The following is a 14,237-nucleotide window of genomic DNA, read 5'->3' on the forward strand; positions in this document are numbered from 1 at the left end:
ACCTCTGCCATTGGCTCCTCTCTTCCATGCCTTTGCTTCCCTCCTTTTCCTCCTCCTCTTCTGAGGGAAGACGGCATTAGCAATTCAGAAAATAGAAAAACACTTTCAAATGATAGGAGGACAAAATGCCTCTAATAGAGGCAACCACCTGCAATTCCCTGAGCCCTCTCATTTGTCCTCTCAGTAAGTACGCCAATTTAAGGTTGCCTTTTACCTGGCACAGAAAGGTATGGGGTTTAAACAATACTGCTAGTAAGGTATCGTTTACTGTACTGTAGAGAGGGGCACCAGCCTATATCTGTAAGGCCAGATCTCAAAGGAGCTGGCCAGAAGCTCCCTGTCTGAACTTAAACTTCTACCTCTGTCCCCCGTGCCCAGGATGAGGAGCCCCAGCGCCCCACTGGGGCTCAGGTGAAGCGCCATGCCTCCTCCTGCAGTGAGAAGTCCCATCGTGTGGACCCGCAGGTCAAAGTCAAGCGCCATGCCTCCAGTGAGTTCTGTGGTCTTTCTCCTGCTCGAGGGAGGGAGAGGAGAACACTGCAGGGGCCTCAATACCAGATTTCTCCAGGGGTAAGGGAGAAAAATGAGTAGAAGCAGTCTATCAGTAAACACTCTACCCTAAGGGAAGGAGTGGGGGCTGGGCAGTGTGGGAGCACTTGCCAGGTATGGGAAGATGTAAGGGCCCGGTCCCCAGCATAGCAAGAGACACAAAAAGAAAGTGACCATAATAGTATGGCCACTGAGCCAGTGAAGAGCGGAGGGAGGTTTGCAGCGAGACTGGAGTGCTTGGGTCCTCACTCCAGAGGTAAACTCTGCTTGGTTTACCCAGGAGACCCCACTCAGCATTTCCCGATTACTCAAAAGGCCAAAAATTGAGCTTCATGTGGATTCTTTTTTACTTTTGAGATAGAGTTTTCCCTGTGTAGCCCTGGCTGTTCTGGAACTCACTCTGTAGACCAGGGTGGCCTCAAACTCAGAGATCCACCTGACTCTGCCTCCCAAGTGCTGGGATTAAAGGTATGTGTCACCACCACCACCACCACCTGGTGTGTGAATTCTTAATAAATAGATGCTAATTTAAATGTTTTTATATTGCAAGAATATTATCTGTATAATAGTTGAGTGTTTAAAGGTATATAAGCATATATGGGGGGGTGCATGCTCATCTTTTCCAGAAGACCAAAGTTTGTGGTCTCTGATCTAGGGTAGTAAACTGATAATCAGTCCCTCACAAGATCCACAGCTCACTTCTGTGTCCCCATCTGTGCTCTCCAGAGCACACAAGAGACTCACTAGGGCCACCCTAGAGCAAGCCAGCTTCCTAGAGGACAACGTACTCTTTCTTAAGGTTTCTTTCCCATGCACCTGGACATTCTAGTCTTTGCTTTTTGAAGGCTTCTTTTAAAAAACGAAGTGAAAACGTTTCTGTTCCCTGGTTCCCTTGCATTAGTATATATAAATCATAGCTCCTCAGACTGGGGAAACCGGTCTTCAGTTCTCACTTGGCGGAGACACTGCTATGTAACTTTAAATAAGTCCTTTCTCCTATCTGGTCCCCTGAGGAAGGGATGCATAGTGTTCTTGATAAGCTTCTTGCTTAGGTGCTGGAAATACAGGGCTTTGAAAAAACCTGTTTAAAATGGAAAACCGTTCTTCATGTAATTGACATGCTGTAGTCCCGGCACTCAGGAGACAAAGACAGGACAAATGCTGCAAGCTCCAGGCCAGCCTTGTCTGCATGAATAAAAAGACTAGGGCTGCAGAATGAGACCCACACCTTGAATCCCAGCACTCAGGAGGCAGAAGCAGGCAGATCACTGTGAATTTGAGGTCAACATGGCCTACATAGTGAGTTCCAGGACAGCCAGAGCTACATAATGAGACCTTGTCTTGGAAAAAAAACAAAAAAATAAAATATAAATCGATGGATAAACAAAGTAGAAAATTGAAGTCAATATATAAGATTAAAAAAATCACAAAATAGCAACATGAACAAAAAGTATAAAACCTAGACCTGTTTGTTTTGTTTGTTTTTAAATCAAATCTCTCACACGGGCTCATGCTGTAAGAGCTGTGATCATGGGGCTGCTGTGCCTGAGGACCATTGGTGTCTCCATCTCCTTTCCAGGGGCTGTGAACCACAGGTGAAGTCACAGGGCTCCTGGAGGGGCTCGAAGCCATATGGTGTAGTCCAGTGATGTCCTGAGGCACACAGGAGGAAAGCCACCCTGCTCCTCAGTCCACTCTAACAAAACATCCTAAGCTAGATGACCTTTCAAAAACAACAGCTTGTTTCTCCTAGCTTTGGAAGCCAGAGTCCAAGTCAGCAGGCGTGGCATCTGGGCCACCCTCCCCCCCTTTTGCATAGATGGCTATCTTGCTCTCTTCTGAGGCCACGGATGTCACGTATACAGATTCTGTGCTTGTGACCTCATCACCTAGAGTAAGACAGACACATGTCCAGCTTGTCTCTAGTGCCACAAACAGTGGAACCTAACCTTTCTGTGCCTGGCTTCCTCAGCAGTAAAATGAATGATGAGCAGAACCAAGTAAGTCACATGATGGATAGAGGAAGGTTAAGTGGGAATTCAGGCAGGTGGCTGAGCAGAGCACACACCGTGTGAACAGCATGGTCCTGTCCACCGTGGTGCTGGACCTACAGCACACTGCTGGGGCTTTCTCTCTTCCCACCCTTCCCCAGCAGTACAACGAGCAGGGCCTGACACTGGCCTGGGTCTGATCTGAGTTAGACGTAGGCATCTTCCTTTGTCACAAATACCTGAGACTTGACTCATTCAAAGCACACTTTCCACAAAGCAAAATGGGTTAGACATCACAAATTTTGCTCTAGTATATATGATACTACTATCATTATTTCCTAACATTTACTAAGCACTAATTAGTTGCTAGGTACTGTATTAAGTACTTTTTCTTGATTATCTCCTTTAAACCTCACTGCCTCCTGGAAGCTAAATGTTATCAGTATCTTTATTTTTGTTCATATGGACCCTGAGGTTTTGGGGAAAGGCACAAAAGCACACCAATCATTTCAGTGTAACATCACACCCCCAGTGAAGAAAGAATACAAACCCAGGTCTGCCTGGTTCCCAGCCCCTGCGCTGTGCTGCTCCCCTGTTCTTTCCTATTCCTCAGGGGAGTCACACTAGATACACTTACATAAGTGAACCTAACCATCCATATGTTACGGATGAAGTCGAAGTGAGAGGCAAGCTAACACCACATGTGTGCCTCCCCAGAGGTCAGGCCCACGGACCTCTTGCTGTCCTGTATCTCCGTAGGTGCCAATCAATACAAATATGGCAAGAACCGGGCTGAGGAGGATGCCCGCAGGTACCTGGTAGAAAAAGAGAGGCTGGAAAAGGAGAAGGAGATGATTCGGACAGAACTGATGGCTTTGCGACAGGAGAAGAAGGAACTGAAGGAAGCCATCCGGAACAACCCAGGTACCTGGCAAGGTGTGGCCCTGAATGCACAGGGGTGGCTCAGCCTGAGACGTCCCCTGGCACAATAAGGAGAGGCCTCTTACACAGATCTCCTAGTTTTCCACTCGGGAGAGTTAGGCTTCACCCCCTTCTCCTCATTATCATTCATCCTGACTCAAGACAGTGCTGGGAGTTTAGTGAGTGCTTCCAGATAGAGCATGAGAAGCCTCCCAGTACTGTGGAGCTCCCTGTAGTAAGAGACGGCCTGACTACAGCGGAGTGGAGAGCAGAAGCTTGCCTCGGCATCTTGGTAGTAAGACTGTTTGGGTGCTGCATCTATTCAGTCAGATGTAAGACAGTGGTCCAGGGCTAGGTTTAATGAACATTGATCTTTTCCAGGATCCCCTTCTGAAATCCAGTGACCTCACCAGGCCCTGCCTGCTCTGGGCTTCTCTAACCACATTTTTTACTGTGTTTCTCTGCATCCTTTACTTAGCGGCAGTTTACCATACTTCTGCTTGGCTGTCTCCCATATGTTCCGGGGAACAAGAAGTCCTACCTTACAGAACACACATGGCTCTTTTAGAGCGCTGAACCTATGGGCTCTTCCCTGAGAACCAAACACTTCATCAGGACGGTACAGACAAATTCAGTGGCCCAACCCTAGAGCCCATCCATAGATCACTACAGGCCTAAGATAAGGACTTCTGGTAAACCAGAGAATGAACGCTTGGAACCTTGTGTGGTAGAACACACCTCTGGTTCCAGCAGGCAAATGGATCTCCATGAGTTGGAGGCCAGCTTGATCTACATACCAAGTTCTAGGACAGCCAAGGTTACATAGTGAGACCCTGTATCAAAAAAAATTAAATGAGCAAGAGAATAAACAACACGGGAGGATGGCAAGGGAAAGCAGCTTGATTTCAGTATAAGGAAAATGTGTGGGACTAGGGATGTAACTCAGTGGTTGAGCATACGCACTTGCTAGCATGTGTAAGGCCCTGGACTCAATCCCCCATAAACAAACAAAGGACAGGAACTTTCCAGCGGTAAGAGCCATGATTTGGAACAGACTGACTATCCAGCCAACGTTTTTGTCTGTATCAATTTGCAGTATGCATAAGTTGTTATATTCATTACTTTTGCTTATACTTGTCATACACATATACATATAAGATTACACAAGCGAAGACCTTTGCCTGATTTCTTCCCTGATCCATCCCAAGGGTCCAGGACAATGCTTGATATGTAGTAAGAATTCAATAAACCACTACTAAAGCAATGAATGGATGCATCTAACATGACTATAAAGCTTTCTAGTGGAAGTTAAAGGATGGAGAAGATTCTGGACTGAGCTAGAGCTGTGGCTCATTGGTAAAATGCCTGCCTGGCATTCACAAAGTCCTAGGTTCAATTTCCAGTACCACATAAACCAGGCATGGCAGCACACACCATAATCCCAGCACTTCGGAGGTAGGCATTTTCCATTGTACAGTCTGAGGCAAGTCTGGGCCATATGAGACCCTGTTTTAAGTGTTTTAAGATTTTTTTTTAAAGATTTTTATTTGTTGTGTATACAGTGTTCTACCTGCATACAGGCCTGCAGGCCAGAAGAGAGCACCACTGTAGATGGTTGTGAGCCACCATGTGGTTGCTGGGAATTGAACTCAGGACCTCTGGAAGAGCAGTCAGTGCTCTTAACCCCTGAGCCATCTCTCCAGCCCCCTTAAGATTTTTTAAATAGCTTTTCTTTAATAGAGGGCTGTAGGTGTAGCTCTGTGGCAGAGCCCTTCTGAGTGTGTAAGCACTTAGGTTCAATCCCTACTCCTCCACATACAAATGGAGCTTCTTAGCATGACAGAAGCATTAATGAAAATGTATCAGTTTAAACTATATAAGCGCAAGGTCCTCCCCGAAAACCTGGACTGTGGAAAGCTCTGAACTATGACTCCAGTTCACAAGTAACAGAAACCAACATCACACACGAAAACGCAAACTGAAAACTGAGAGATCAGACTGTGAAGTGTAGGGAAGCAAATGACCTCATTCTCTTCCCCTTTGTGTTGACATAGAGACTGTACAGTACAAGCCTTCACCCAGTCCTCTGAACACCCCAGTAAAAGGGGATCCTCTTCCCAGTGACCACCACCAAAATCTCAGGCTCCACTCCATTCGAGCCAACCCTAAAGTCTAAACCCATCACTGTGAGCGGAAGATGAGAGGTGATCGGTGGCCAGGCCCCTGAGTTACATGGGACCCACCTACTCAAACTGTAGAGAATGAGTGGGCAACCATGGTTCTGCAGTGGGCTATTAGGGTACTGTTTCCTAAAGATGGAGGCTAGGCAGCTAAAGACCACACCACAGAGTGTGGCTGGTAACCCACCCCAGAATCTGTCTTTTACCTACACCCACACTGCTAGAAAGGTCCTCCAGGAGAGACAGCAGTGCCTGAGGCCCCACAGACTTTCTCATCAGTTTCTCTGGGCTCAGGAGCAAAGGTGAAGGCTATGGAGGAGGCTGTGGCCACTCTAGAAGCTCAGTGTCGTGCCAAAGAGGAGCAGAGGATCGACCTGGAGCTGAAGCTGGTGGCTGTGAAGGAGCGCTTGCAACAGTCCCTGGCAGGGGGCCCGGCCCTGGGCCTGTCTGTGAGCAACAAGAACAAGAGCCAGGTGAGTCCAGTGCCTCCCCCAGGGGGCGGCCACTTCCGAGCCCCTCTCTGCCACTCCACTGTTTTCATTCCCAGTTACAACAGTCAGAAGCATTTCCAGAAAATTCCACGTATCCCAAGAAGGGCAGGACTACCCCATTAGAAAGCATTGCTATAAATTGCCAGTGATCATATACATTCTTCATCTGCTTATACTGATCCACTAGAAGGAAATATATGCATATAGGTGTGCTTGTTTGTATAATGTCTGTCTTCTGCCCCAAGTATTTTGTGTTTTCATGAAGACTTGAGGGATGAGCACATGCCTGGCATAGATGAGGCATTAGGTTAGATCCCCAGCATCAAACACTAACGCGGGAGTTAGACTGTGTTTATCATAGCCCTGCCTCTTACGGAGTCTGGATGATAGGACTATGCCAAGTGTTTGCTGGATGATTTGATGCCCTCCCTGCGCTCAGACAACAAAACTGGCTCTTCTGATAAGTATGAGCTGTGCTCTCAGCTACTCCCTGTGAGCAGACCACACCCCGTGATCTGAAGCCACCCGACACTTCCTCTCTTTGGGGGCATCCTTAGCTTCATTTTACAGATGGAGAATCTGATTCCCAGAGGGCTGGGGAAGCAGCTGGAAGCCATTCCTTCTTAGCAGCTACTGCTTCTCAGCAGTGCCCTCGGTGCCTTTTCCACGCCACCTTTGATCCTTTTAATTATCCTCTGGAGGTAGAAAAACTTAAGTCTTTTCTACATGTCTTGCAGGGTTAGCTAGTAAGATTTCACACTGCTTGAGTTAGGGTCACTAACTGCTATGAGGAAACATCATGACCAAAAAGCAGGTTGGGGAGGAAAGGGTTTATTTGGCTCACACTTCCACATCATTGCTCATCAGAGAAGAAAGTGGGGACAGGGACTCAAACAGGGCAGGAACCTGAAGGCAAGAGCTGATGCAGAGGCCATGGAGGTGGGGGTGCTGCTTATTGGCTTGTTCAGCTTGCATTCATCTAGAACACAGGATCATGAGCAGCAGGGATGACACCACCCACAATGGGATGGGTCTCCCCCCCCCCATCAATTACAAATCAAGAAGATGACCTACATGTTTGGCTGCAGCCCGAACTTATGAAGGCATCTTCTCAATTGAGGCTCCCTCCTCTCAGAACCTTGTGTCAAGTTTACATAAAAGTAGACAGCACACATACACACTTACGGAGTTGAATATTAAGCAGTTATCTGGAAGATTTAACAGGTGAAGATACAGTAGACATGAAGACAGCACCAACATTAAGGGAGAAGTTAAGCGCATATACATGAAGCACTGCGTTGAATCCCTAGCAGCAGCACCCAGAAGAAACAGGGCAGCTATGGGGTTTGAATCCCAGCTCTCATACTAAGCAACCGTGTCACCCTTCACAGAAACTTGACCTTCCTGATTTCATCTGTAAAATGGGGCAGTTAATAAAAAGTACCTACTTCACAGGCTCGTGGAAAAGCCCACCCATACAATGTCTGCCTGGTGCATAGAGAGAACTCTGTGACTTTGCCTGCCACTGTCTTTACTCCCAGCCCCCAGCATGCTTGCCTAGTGCTTTCTCATTTAAAGTTCACTTTTCCTTCTAAGTGCAGGTTGGGTGCAGGTAGACGGCACTGTATCTCACCTACTCACTGGTTTGGTTTGGTTTGCCATGAACAGGAAACTACAAATAAACCCCAAAGCACTGCCGCAGAGCAGTCTCTCCCTGTCAACTGCGTTTCTGAGCTGAGGAAGAGAAGTCCATCCATTGTCACCTCCAACCAAGGAAGGGTGCTACAGAAGGCCAAGGTAAACCCAGAAAGAGCTCAGCTAATGGCAACTCACTGGTCTGGATCTTTTTATACAGGACCCATCCCAAAATCCAGAATGCCACCCAGAGAGAAAGGTGGAGAACTGAGGGTGTAGCCATGCAGTAAAGCCAGAAGACTCCTCGCCCTGCATTAACATGGTTTTAACAAGCTGCCATCTGGCTTCTGAGCCTAACAGCATTTCTGGTAGCGAGGAGACAAGATCAGGGGTAATACCTGGCCCAAGGATAAGCAAGAAAGCAACACAAAGACAGAGAGGCTCGGGGCTCACTATATGACACTGGTCCTTAACCTCTTCGTATAATTCTTGGGGACAGCTATTAAGAACATTTTGGGATTTATAAAGGTATGTATTGGAAACACTGCGACACATTTCTCAAGCATATGAGTAACACGTAGAGCATAGAATAGAAAATGTCTTATATCGGGCCGCATTGGGCTTTGCCACCAAATGAGCTTGTGCCAAAACACCTAGAAAATATGCCTGTTTCAGGGTTTTTTGGATTTCAGAATACACAGGTAAAATGGTGTAGAACTGAAAAACAAATTCAGCGTTGAACATGGTGGTGCACGCCTACAATCCTAGCACCTGAATCTGAGGCAGGGGGATCTAGACCAGCCCTGGATTATATAGGGAGACCCTATCCCCCCCCCATCAAGAAAAAGATAGCAAGCTCAGCCAGTGTGCCCAGTAAGTCGCTGCGAAAGCTAACACTGACATCTGCCTGGGTAGTTTGATCTACAAGTACCCAACCTTACTAAGAAATGTGGAGACCAAGGGGTTTCCTCTTCTTTAAGATGAAGAGCTAGGAACCCAAACCAGCCTTTCTTTCTCTTGGGGACTCGGGAAGATATGACTTCATATGCATACATCCATGAAGACTGTGATGCCAGGTCATAGTAAGTACTGTGAAGTAAAATGAAGCAGAGGAAGAGGAGAAAGGTGACAAGTGGCTGGGGTGGCTATTTTCACCATTGATAGTCAGTGCCTTTGCAGAGGGTCATACACAATCCATATCCATATCCATATTCATATACATATACACATCCTAGGGAAGAGTATGAGGAAAACAAATGGGGCCAAGGGATGAGTAATCCAGAAAGAAAGGAGCATGTTCCAAGTCCTCCCTTGTTTATGGACAAGCAGGTGGAAGGGTGAGCATTAAGAGTGAAAGACAAACGCTGGGCAGTGGTGGTGCACGCCTTTAATCCCAGTACTTTTATCCCCGGCAGAGGCAGGTGGATCTCTGTGAGTTCAAGACCAGCCTGGTCTACAGAGCGAGTTCCAGGACAGCCAAGGCTACACAGAGAAACCCTGTCTTAAAAATTAAAAGACAAAAACAAACAAACAAACAAAAAACACTTGTTCTTGCAGAAGAGTGGGGTTCAATTCCCAGCACCCATCTGGTGGCTTACAACCATCTGTAACTCCATGGATCTGACACTCTCTTCTGACCAGGCACACACATAGTGCACAGACAAAACCTGCATATACATACAATAAAAAAAATCATCAAAAAAATTTTTTAAATCTGGCTAGGTGTGTAATCCCAGCACTTTGGAGGCTGAAGCAGGAGGATCACTATGAATTTGAGGCCAGCCTGATATACATAGCGAGACCTTGTCTCACAACAAAAGGCAATCCTAACTACTCTGCTGGGAGGGGAGAAAGGGACTAAAGGTCACAGACACTGAAGAGCAGAGCCCCGTGGTCTTTGGCCTGGACATTGGAGCTGTTCATACTAAATGCAGTAAGTGTTCCAACCTACAGTCCCACTAAAACCTCAACAACTGACTTTTCCCCATCTTTCTGTGCTTTAGGAATGGGAGATGAAGAAGACCTAGGAAGGGTGAGAAGTCCATCCTGAAGGAGTATCAGCTTGTCCATCTAATGAGGAAATGCTTTCTTCACAAAGACATCAGGAAAAGACCTGGAGCACCCAGAAGATCAGCTTGGTCGTCTGCATGATTTTAGGGACTGTGGGAAGGGAGAAGTGGAAAACATCCTTCTGGCTTTATAGAGGGTGGAGGTGGGAGTGGCGGGAGATAGACTCGTTCGTTCACAGTTGTAAAGGCTTTGTTAGATCTCTCTGCCTTCTGAAGCAATGAAAGCACATGTGAATAAGCCATCCCATCCTTTCTCAGCATCCGTCCCAGTCCTTAAGGCAAAGGAAGACAGCACTGAAGCACTGGTAGTGTCTTGAGGAAGAAGACACCCCATCACCTGAAAACACTTAAGCAGACTGCGTTTCTATTGGGCCTTACAGACGACCTCTGAGCAGGGGTAATGGGCTGGAGAGTCGATATATCCCTGCGTGCACAACAGTGAACAAAAGCTATTAAGAACCTAAAAATTCCACAGTCACCCAGTGGTGGTGCCACACGCCTTTATTCTCAGCACTTGGGAGGCAGAGACAGGCAGATCTCTGTGAGTTCGAGGCCAGCCTGGTCTACTGAGCGAGTCCCAGGACAGCTAGGACTGTTACACAGGGAAACCCGTCTTGAAAAACCAGAAGAAAAAATATTTCAGTCATTCTTCATCTGTTTTATAGCCAGGCAAAGTATAGCCACTAAAACCTTCCATGTTTGAGCATTTTAAAATCATGAGTATTCAGAGAGTAAAGAAAGTTGAACAGCTGGCCCATTGTAAACGCACAGTGGTAGAAGTATGGAGTTCAAATGCCCACATACTGTTGCATTCTTTGGAGGATGGAGTAATTTGCTGTCCGTCAAGTCCTTACCTATCGAATGTGACACTAAGGGCCCTGGGGCTATGGGGCTATGGTTGGAAGACTAAGTCTTCAGCCTAATGAAGTCTTTATCTTGTACTAGGAGGCCCACAAGTCTGTCTCTGTATCTGCTGTGATGTGAAACTATTGAGGAAAGCCAACGGGAGGATGGATCACTTCTGCTCATGATGAGGGTGCTAAGCCTTTCCCCAACACTTGATATTTGTGTAGGACGTCAAGTCCTAGCAACGTCTTTTCTATGCCATTCATGACTGTCTCAACACTGGGCGTTTAGGTCGTTTTTTAAATATATTCATCTCCAATAAAGATGAAAATGCTCAACTCTGAGAGGTCGGAAGATAGCTGGCACTTGGGGGTTAGAGGGAAGATGTGTGTCTCAGAATAACCAGTTGGCTAGTCTTGGTGTGTTACCCACCTAAGGTTTAATGTACTTCAGCCTTTGCAGTAGCTTGAGACCAGAGCAGGAAAATCAGCCACCTTACTGGTAGGACAGACACATTGGGGTCATGGTCCTGGATCCAAATAGGGCAGATTGCTACTAACTGAAGGATAATCTCTTCGACCCCCCCTCCCCCCCGCTAAGTGGTTGTACTCTCCTTCCAAGAATCCTGGTGGGTAACTAATGAGATAATTCATAAGACGCATCTTCTATATTGTTTAAAGTTGAAAATACTCAAGTCAGAAGTAGATTTTAGTATCAACTAATTGAGAAAGGTCTGACTCAAAAACCTTTGTTCTTTCTGTTAAAGAAAAAAATGATTTATCAGACAGTAACAACTACTAAAAGACATCCAACCCAAAGAGAGGGTTTTCATTCCGAACTGCACTTCTGTGTCTTCAGTGACTAACAGCCCACATTTGCCAGTGCTCATGTTAAGATGGATATTCTACAATGGTGCCCACCACTGTGTCTTAAGAATCTGTCACACTCTTTCTTAGGCCGCTACTTTAAGGTTAAATGCCTTTTACAAGAGTAAGTCTTGGGCTCAAAAAAGGAAGGGCCCTGCGTCATTAATCATTAACACACATGAGGACACGCCACCTGTCAGGCACCAACAGCCTGTGTCACCTGAGGCCCATACCCAGGGAACACCTAGTGCTCACCTTCACATTCGACTGCTGCCTTCTTGAAAATGTTTCCCCTTACTAGTTTTTCAATAAGAGGTTCTGCAATTTATTCTTATCTTTTAAATAATGTAGCCAGAATGCAGCAAGATAACTCAGGGGTATAAGGGAGCTTGTTGCCAAGCCTGGGGACCTGAATTTGACCTCAAAACCCATATGATGAAAGGATGGAACCAACTCCCAGAAGCCGCCCTCTGACCTCCACACAAACACTGGCACTCATAAACACACACACACTAATGTAAAAATATTTTTAAGATAGTGTAGCCAGCTCTGGTATTTATTGCCTTTCTAAGCATTATGCCTGTACTTTACACTAAGAATCTGTGAGATCAGTCAAAATAATTTTCTTTGCAGTTTCATGTGATTCTAGAACCCTTATTTCTTAACTCCAAATTGTTTGCCTCTTCTGTGGCTCTCCATTCAGAAGCACACTTGCACCTAATAAATATATGAATAAAAGCCAAATTCAAGGTAGCCTGGTTTACATAGCAAGTTTTAGGTCAATCAGGACTTAAAAACACTGTCTTAAAAATGCACGTATGTACATAAACGTATGTACATGAGTCAGTGGATACATACGTGTCTCCATCTGTGTACCTGTGGTCTGAGTTGCGTAGCTAAAAGAACTGTGAGCAAACCGCTAAAGCAGACACCCGCTCTTGTACTTGGTTGTTAAAATGCCTTCTCAGACCACAGTTCTGAGAGGAACTTAACGTCCCAGCCTTCCCAACACTGAAGTGTTAGATTCTTCATGTCCCTCATCCTCACTGGAGAGAAACTTACTGTTCAGAGTCTCAAGTTTCTTATCTGAAGGGTTCATAACCTCCCCACCTAAACTGCATTCTCATAGAGCACCACATGAAGACAACGATGTTGTTGGCTGTGACATCTGAGATCAAAGATACAAAAAATTGTCTCTGTCCTCATGGAACCCATGAACTGGCAGAGGACAAAGTCTGACCCAAGTTGCTAGAGCAGAAGTAATCTATATTTTGGTGAGGATTCATAGTGCTGAAGGAACATGTCCCATTCCTTCTAAAAACTTTTTATCATTTTGACCTTAAGGTCGACTCAGTAATTAAGCTTGAAACCACAATCATAAGTTCATCTTCACACTCAAGACACCTCTTCATCCAGAACCGCTATTCTTTTTTTTTTTAAAAGAAGGGTCACATTAATCCCAGAACTCAGGTGGATCTCTGAGTTTGAGGTCAGCCTGGTCTATAGAGCTAGTTCCAGGACAGCAAGGGCTACACAGAGAAACCCTGTCTGGGGATGGTGAGGGTTTCTCATGTATCTCTGACTGGCCTATTCTATTTGATGTATAGGTCTGGCAGGCCTCAAACTGACAAGAGATTTGCCTGCTGCTGCCTTCCAAGTACTGGGATTAAAGTTGTACACCGCTACACGCAGCAAAGGCCTGAAATATATCTACATTTTAGGCTGGCAAAATGGCTCAGCAGGTAAAAGGGGGGTTACCACCAAGCCTGATGACCTGAATTCAATTCCCAGGACCCACACAGTGGAAGACAAAGGCTACTGCAAATGGTCCTCTGACTACATGTATTCATGTGTGTACCCATATACATACATACACATCTAAAAAAATAAAATTTGCCCACATCATTACTGACATCATCCAACTTCATTAATTCATTTTGCAAGTATTTATTGATCAGGGGGAAAAAACAGTGATCAAGACACACCACAAAACTCAAATTCTACATTGCAGAAAAAAAGCAAGATAAAATACTAAGAAAATAGGAAGTAAGCACAGAGACTTACACCAGCTAGTTAGGTTTCTCTGTAACTACACTGTCTACGGTGATAGGGGGTGAGATGGCCTGCCCTCCAAACCCACCTCTGAAGACAGTGAAGAATGAGCTCAGGGCTTCATATAAGACCCTCTGTCAACAACCATAGTAAAAACATTCCGTCCTCTCTTGCCTGGGCTATTCCAACAGTTTCTCTTCTCTACCTCTTTTTACACCCTTCAATTTTCTCTTAACAGCTAAGGGACTTTTTTTTCTCTAGTACCGAGGAAGGGTCTGGCATGTGTAGGTATGCACTGGACCACTGAGCTGTATCCCCAGCTCTCTTGTACTGAGACCGCCTCACTAAGGTGTCCCAGCTGAACACGATCTTGTGATCTTCTGGCCTTAGCCCACAGTAGCTGGGATTACAGGCCTGAGTCATACCTGTTGTCGAGCTACTGCAACCAAAATCAGACAACAAAATATAGCTCTGCCCTGAAAAGCGCTTAGATTTTACTAAGCGGAAACAACTCAACCATTTATCATTAACACACACTTACGTCAGAAAACAGTCGTCGAAAGAAAAATCATAAGAGTGACTGGGTAAGGTGCGACCAGGCTGCAGTATTTAATCGCTCACCAGACCGGTTCAAGCC

General features: G+C 45.8%; 1 protein-coding gene across 3 annotated transcripts in view; it reads left to right on the forward strand.

Annotated features, from left to right (window-relative positions):
• Positions 1 to 11,025, forward strand: part of Afap1l1 (actin filament associated protein 1 like 1) — a 54,515-nt gene extending 43,490 nt beyond the window's left edge. For 2 of the 3 annotated variants that reach the window (XM_075968514.1, XM_075968512.1), the window contains exons 15-19: positions 379 to 490; positions 3,300 to 3,476; positions 5,936 to 6,114; positions 7,801 to 7,929; positions 9,771 to 9,941. In XM_075968514.1, coding sequence (XP_075824629.1) covers positions 379 to 490; positions 3,300 to 3,476; positions 5,936 to 6,114; positions 7,801 to 7,929; positions 9,771 to 9,794 — 621 coding nt within the window. In that variant the 3' untranslated portion in view covers positions 9,795 to 9,941. Of the gene's footprint in view, positions 1 to 378; positions 491 to 3,299; positions 3,477 to 5,935; positions 6,115 to 7,800; positions 7,930 to 9,770 lie in introns of all 3 variants that reach the window. The other variant, XM_075968513.1, reaches the window with a different exon arrangement.
• Positions 11,026 to 14,237: the final 3,212 nt, after the last annotated feature.

Source organism: Microtus pennsylvanicus, chromosome 4 (assembly GCF_037038515.1).
Source record: "Microtus pennsylvanicus isolate mMicPen1 chromosome 4, mMicPen1.hap1, whole genome shotgun sequence".
NCBI lineage: Eukaryota > Metazoa > Chordata > Mammalia > Rodentia > Cricetidae > Microtus > Microtus pennsylvanicus.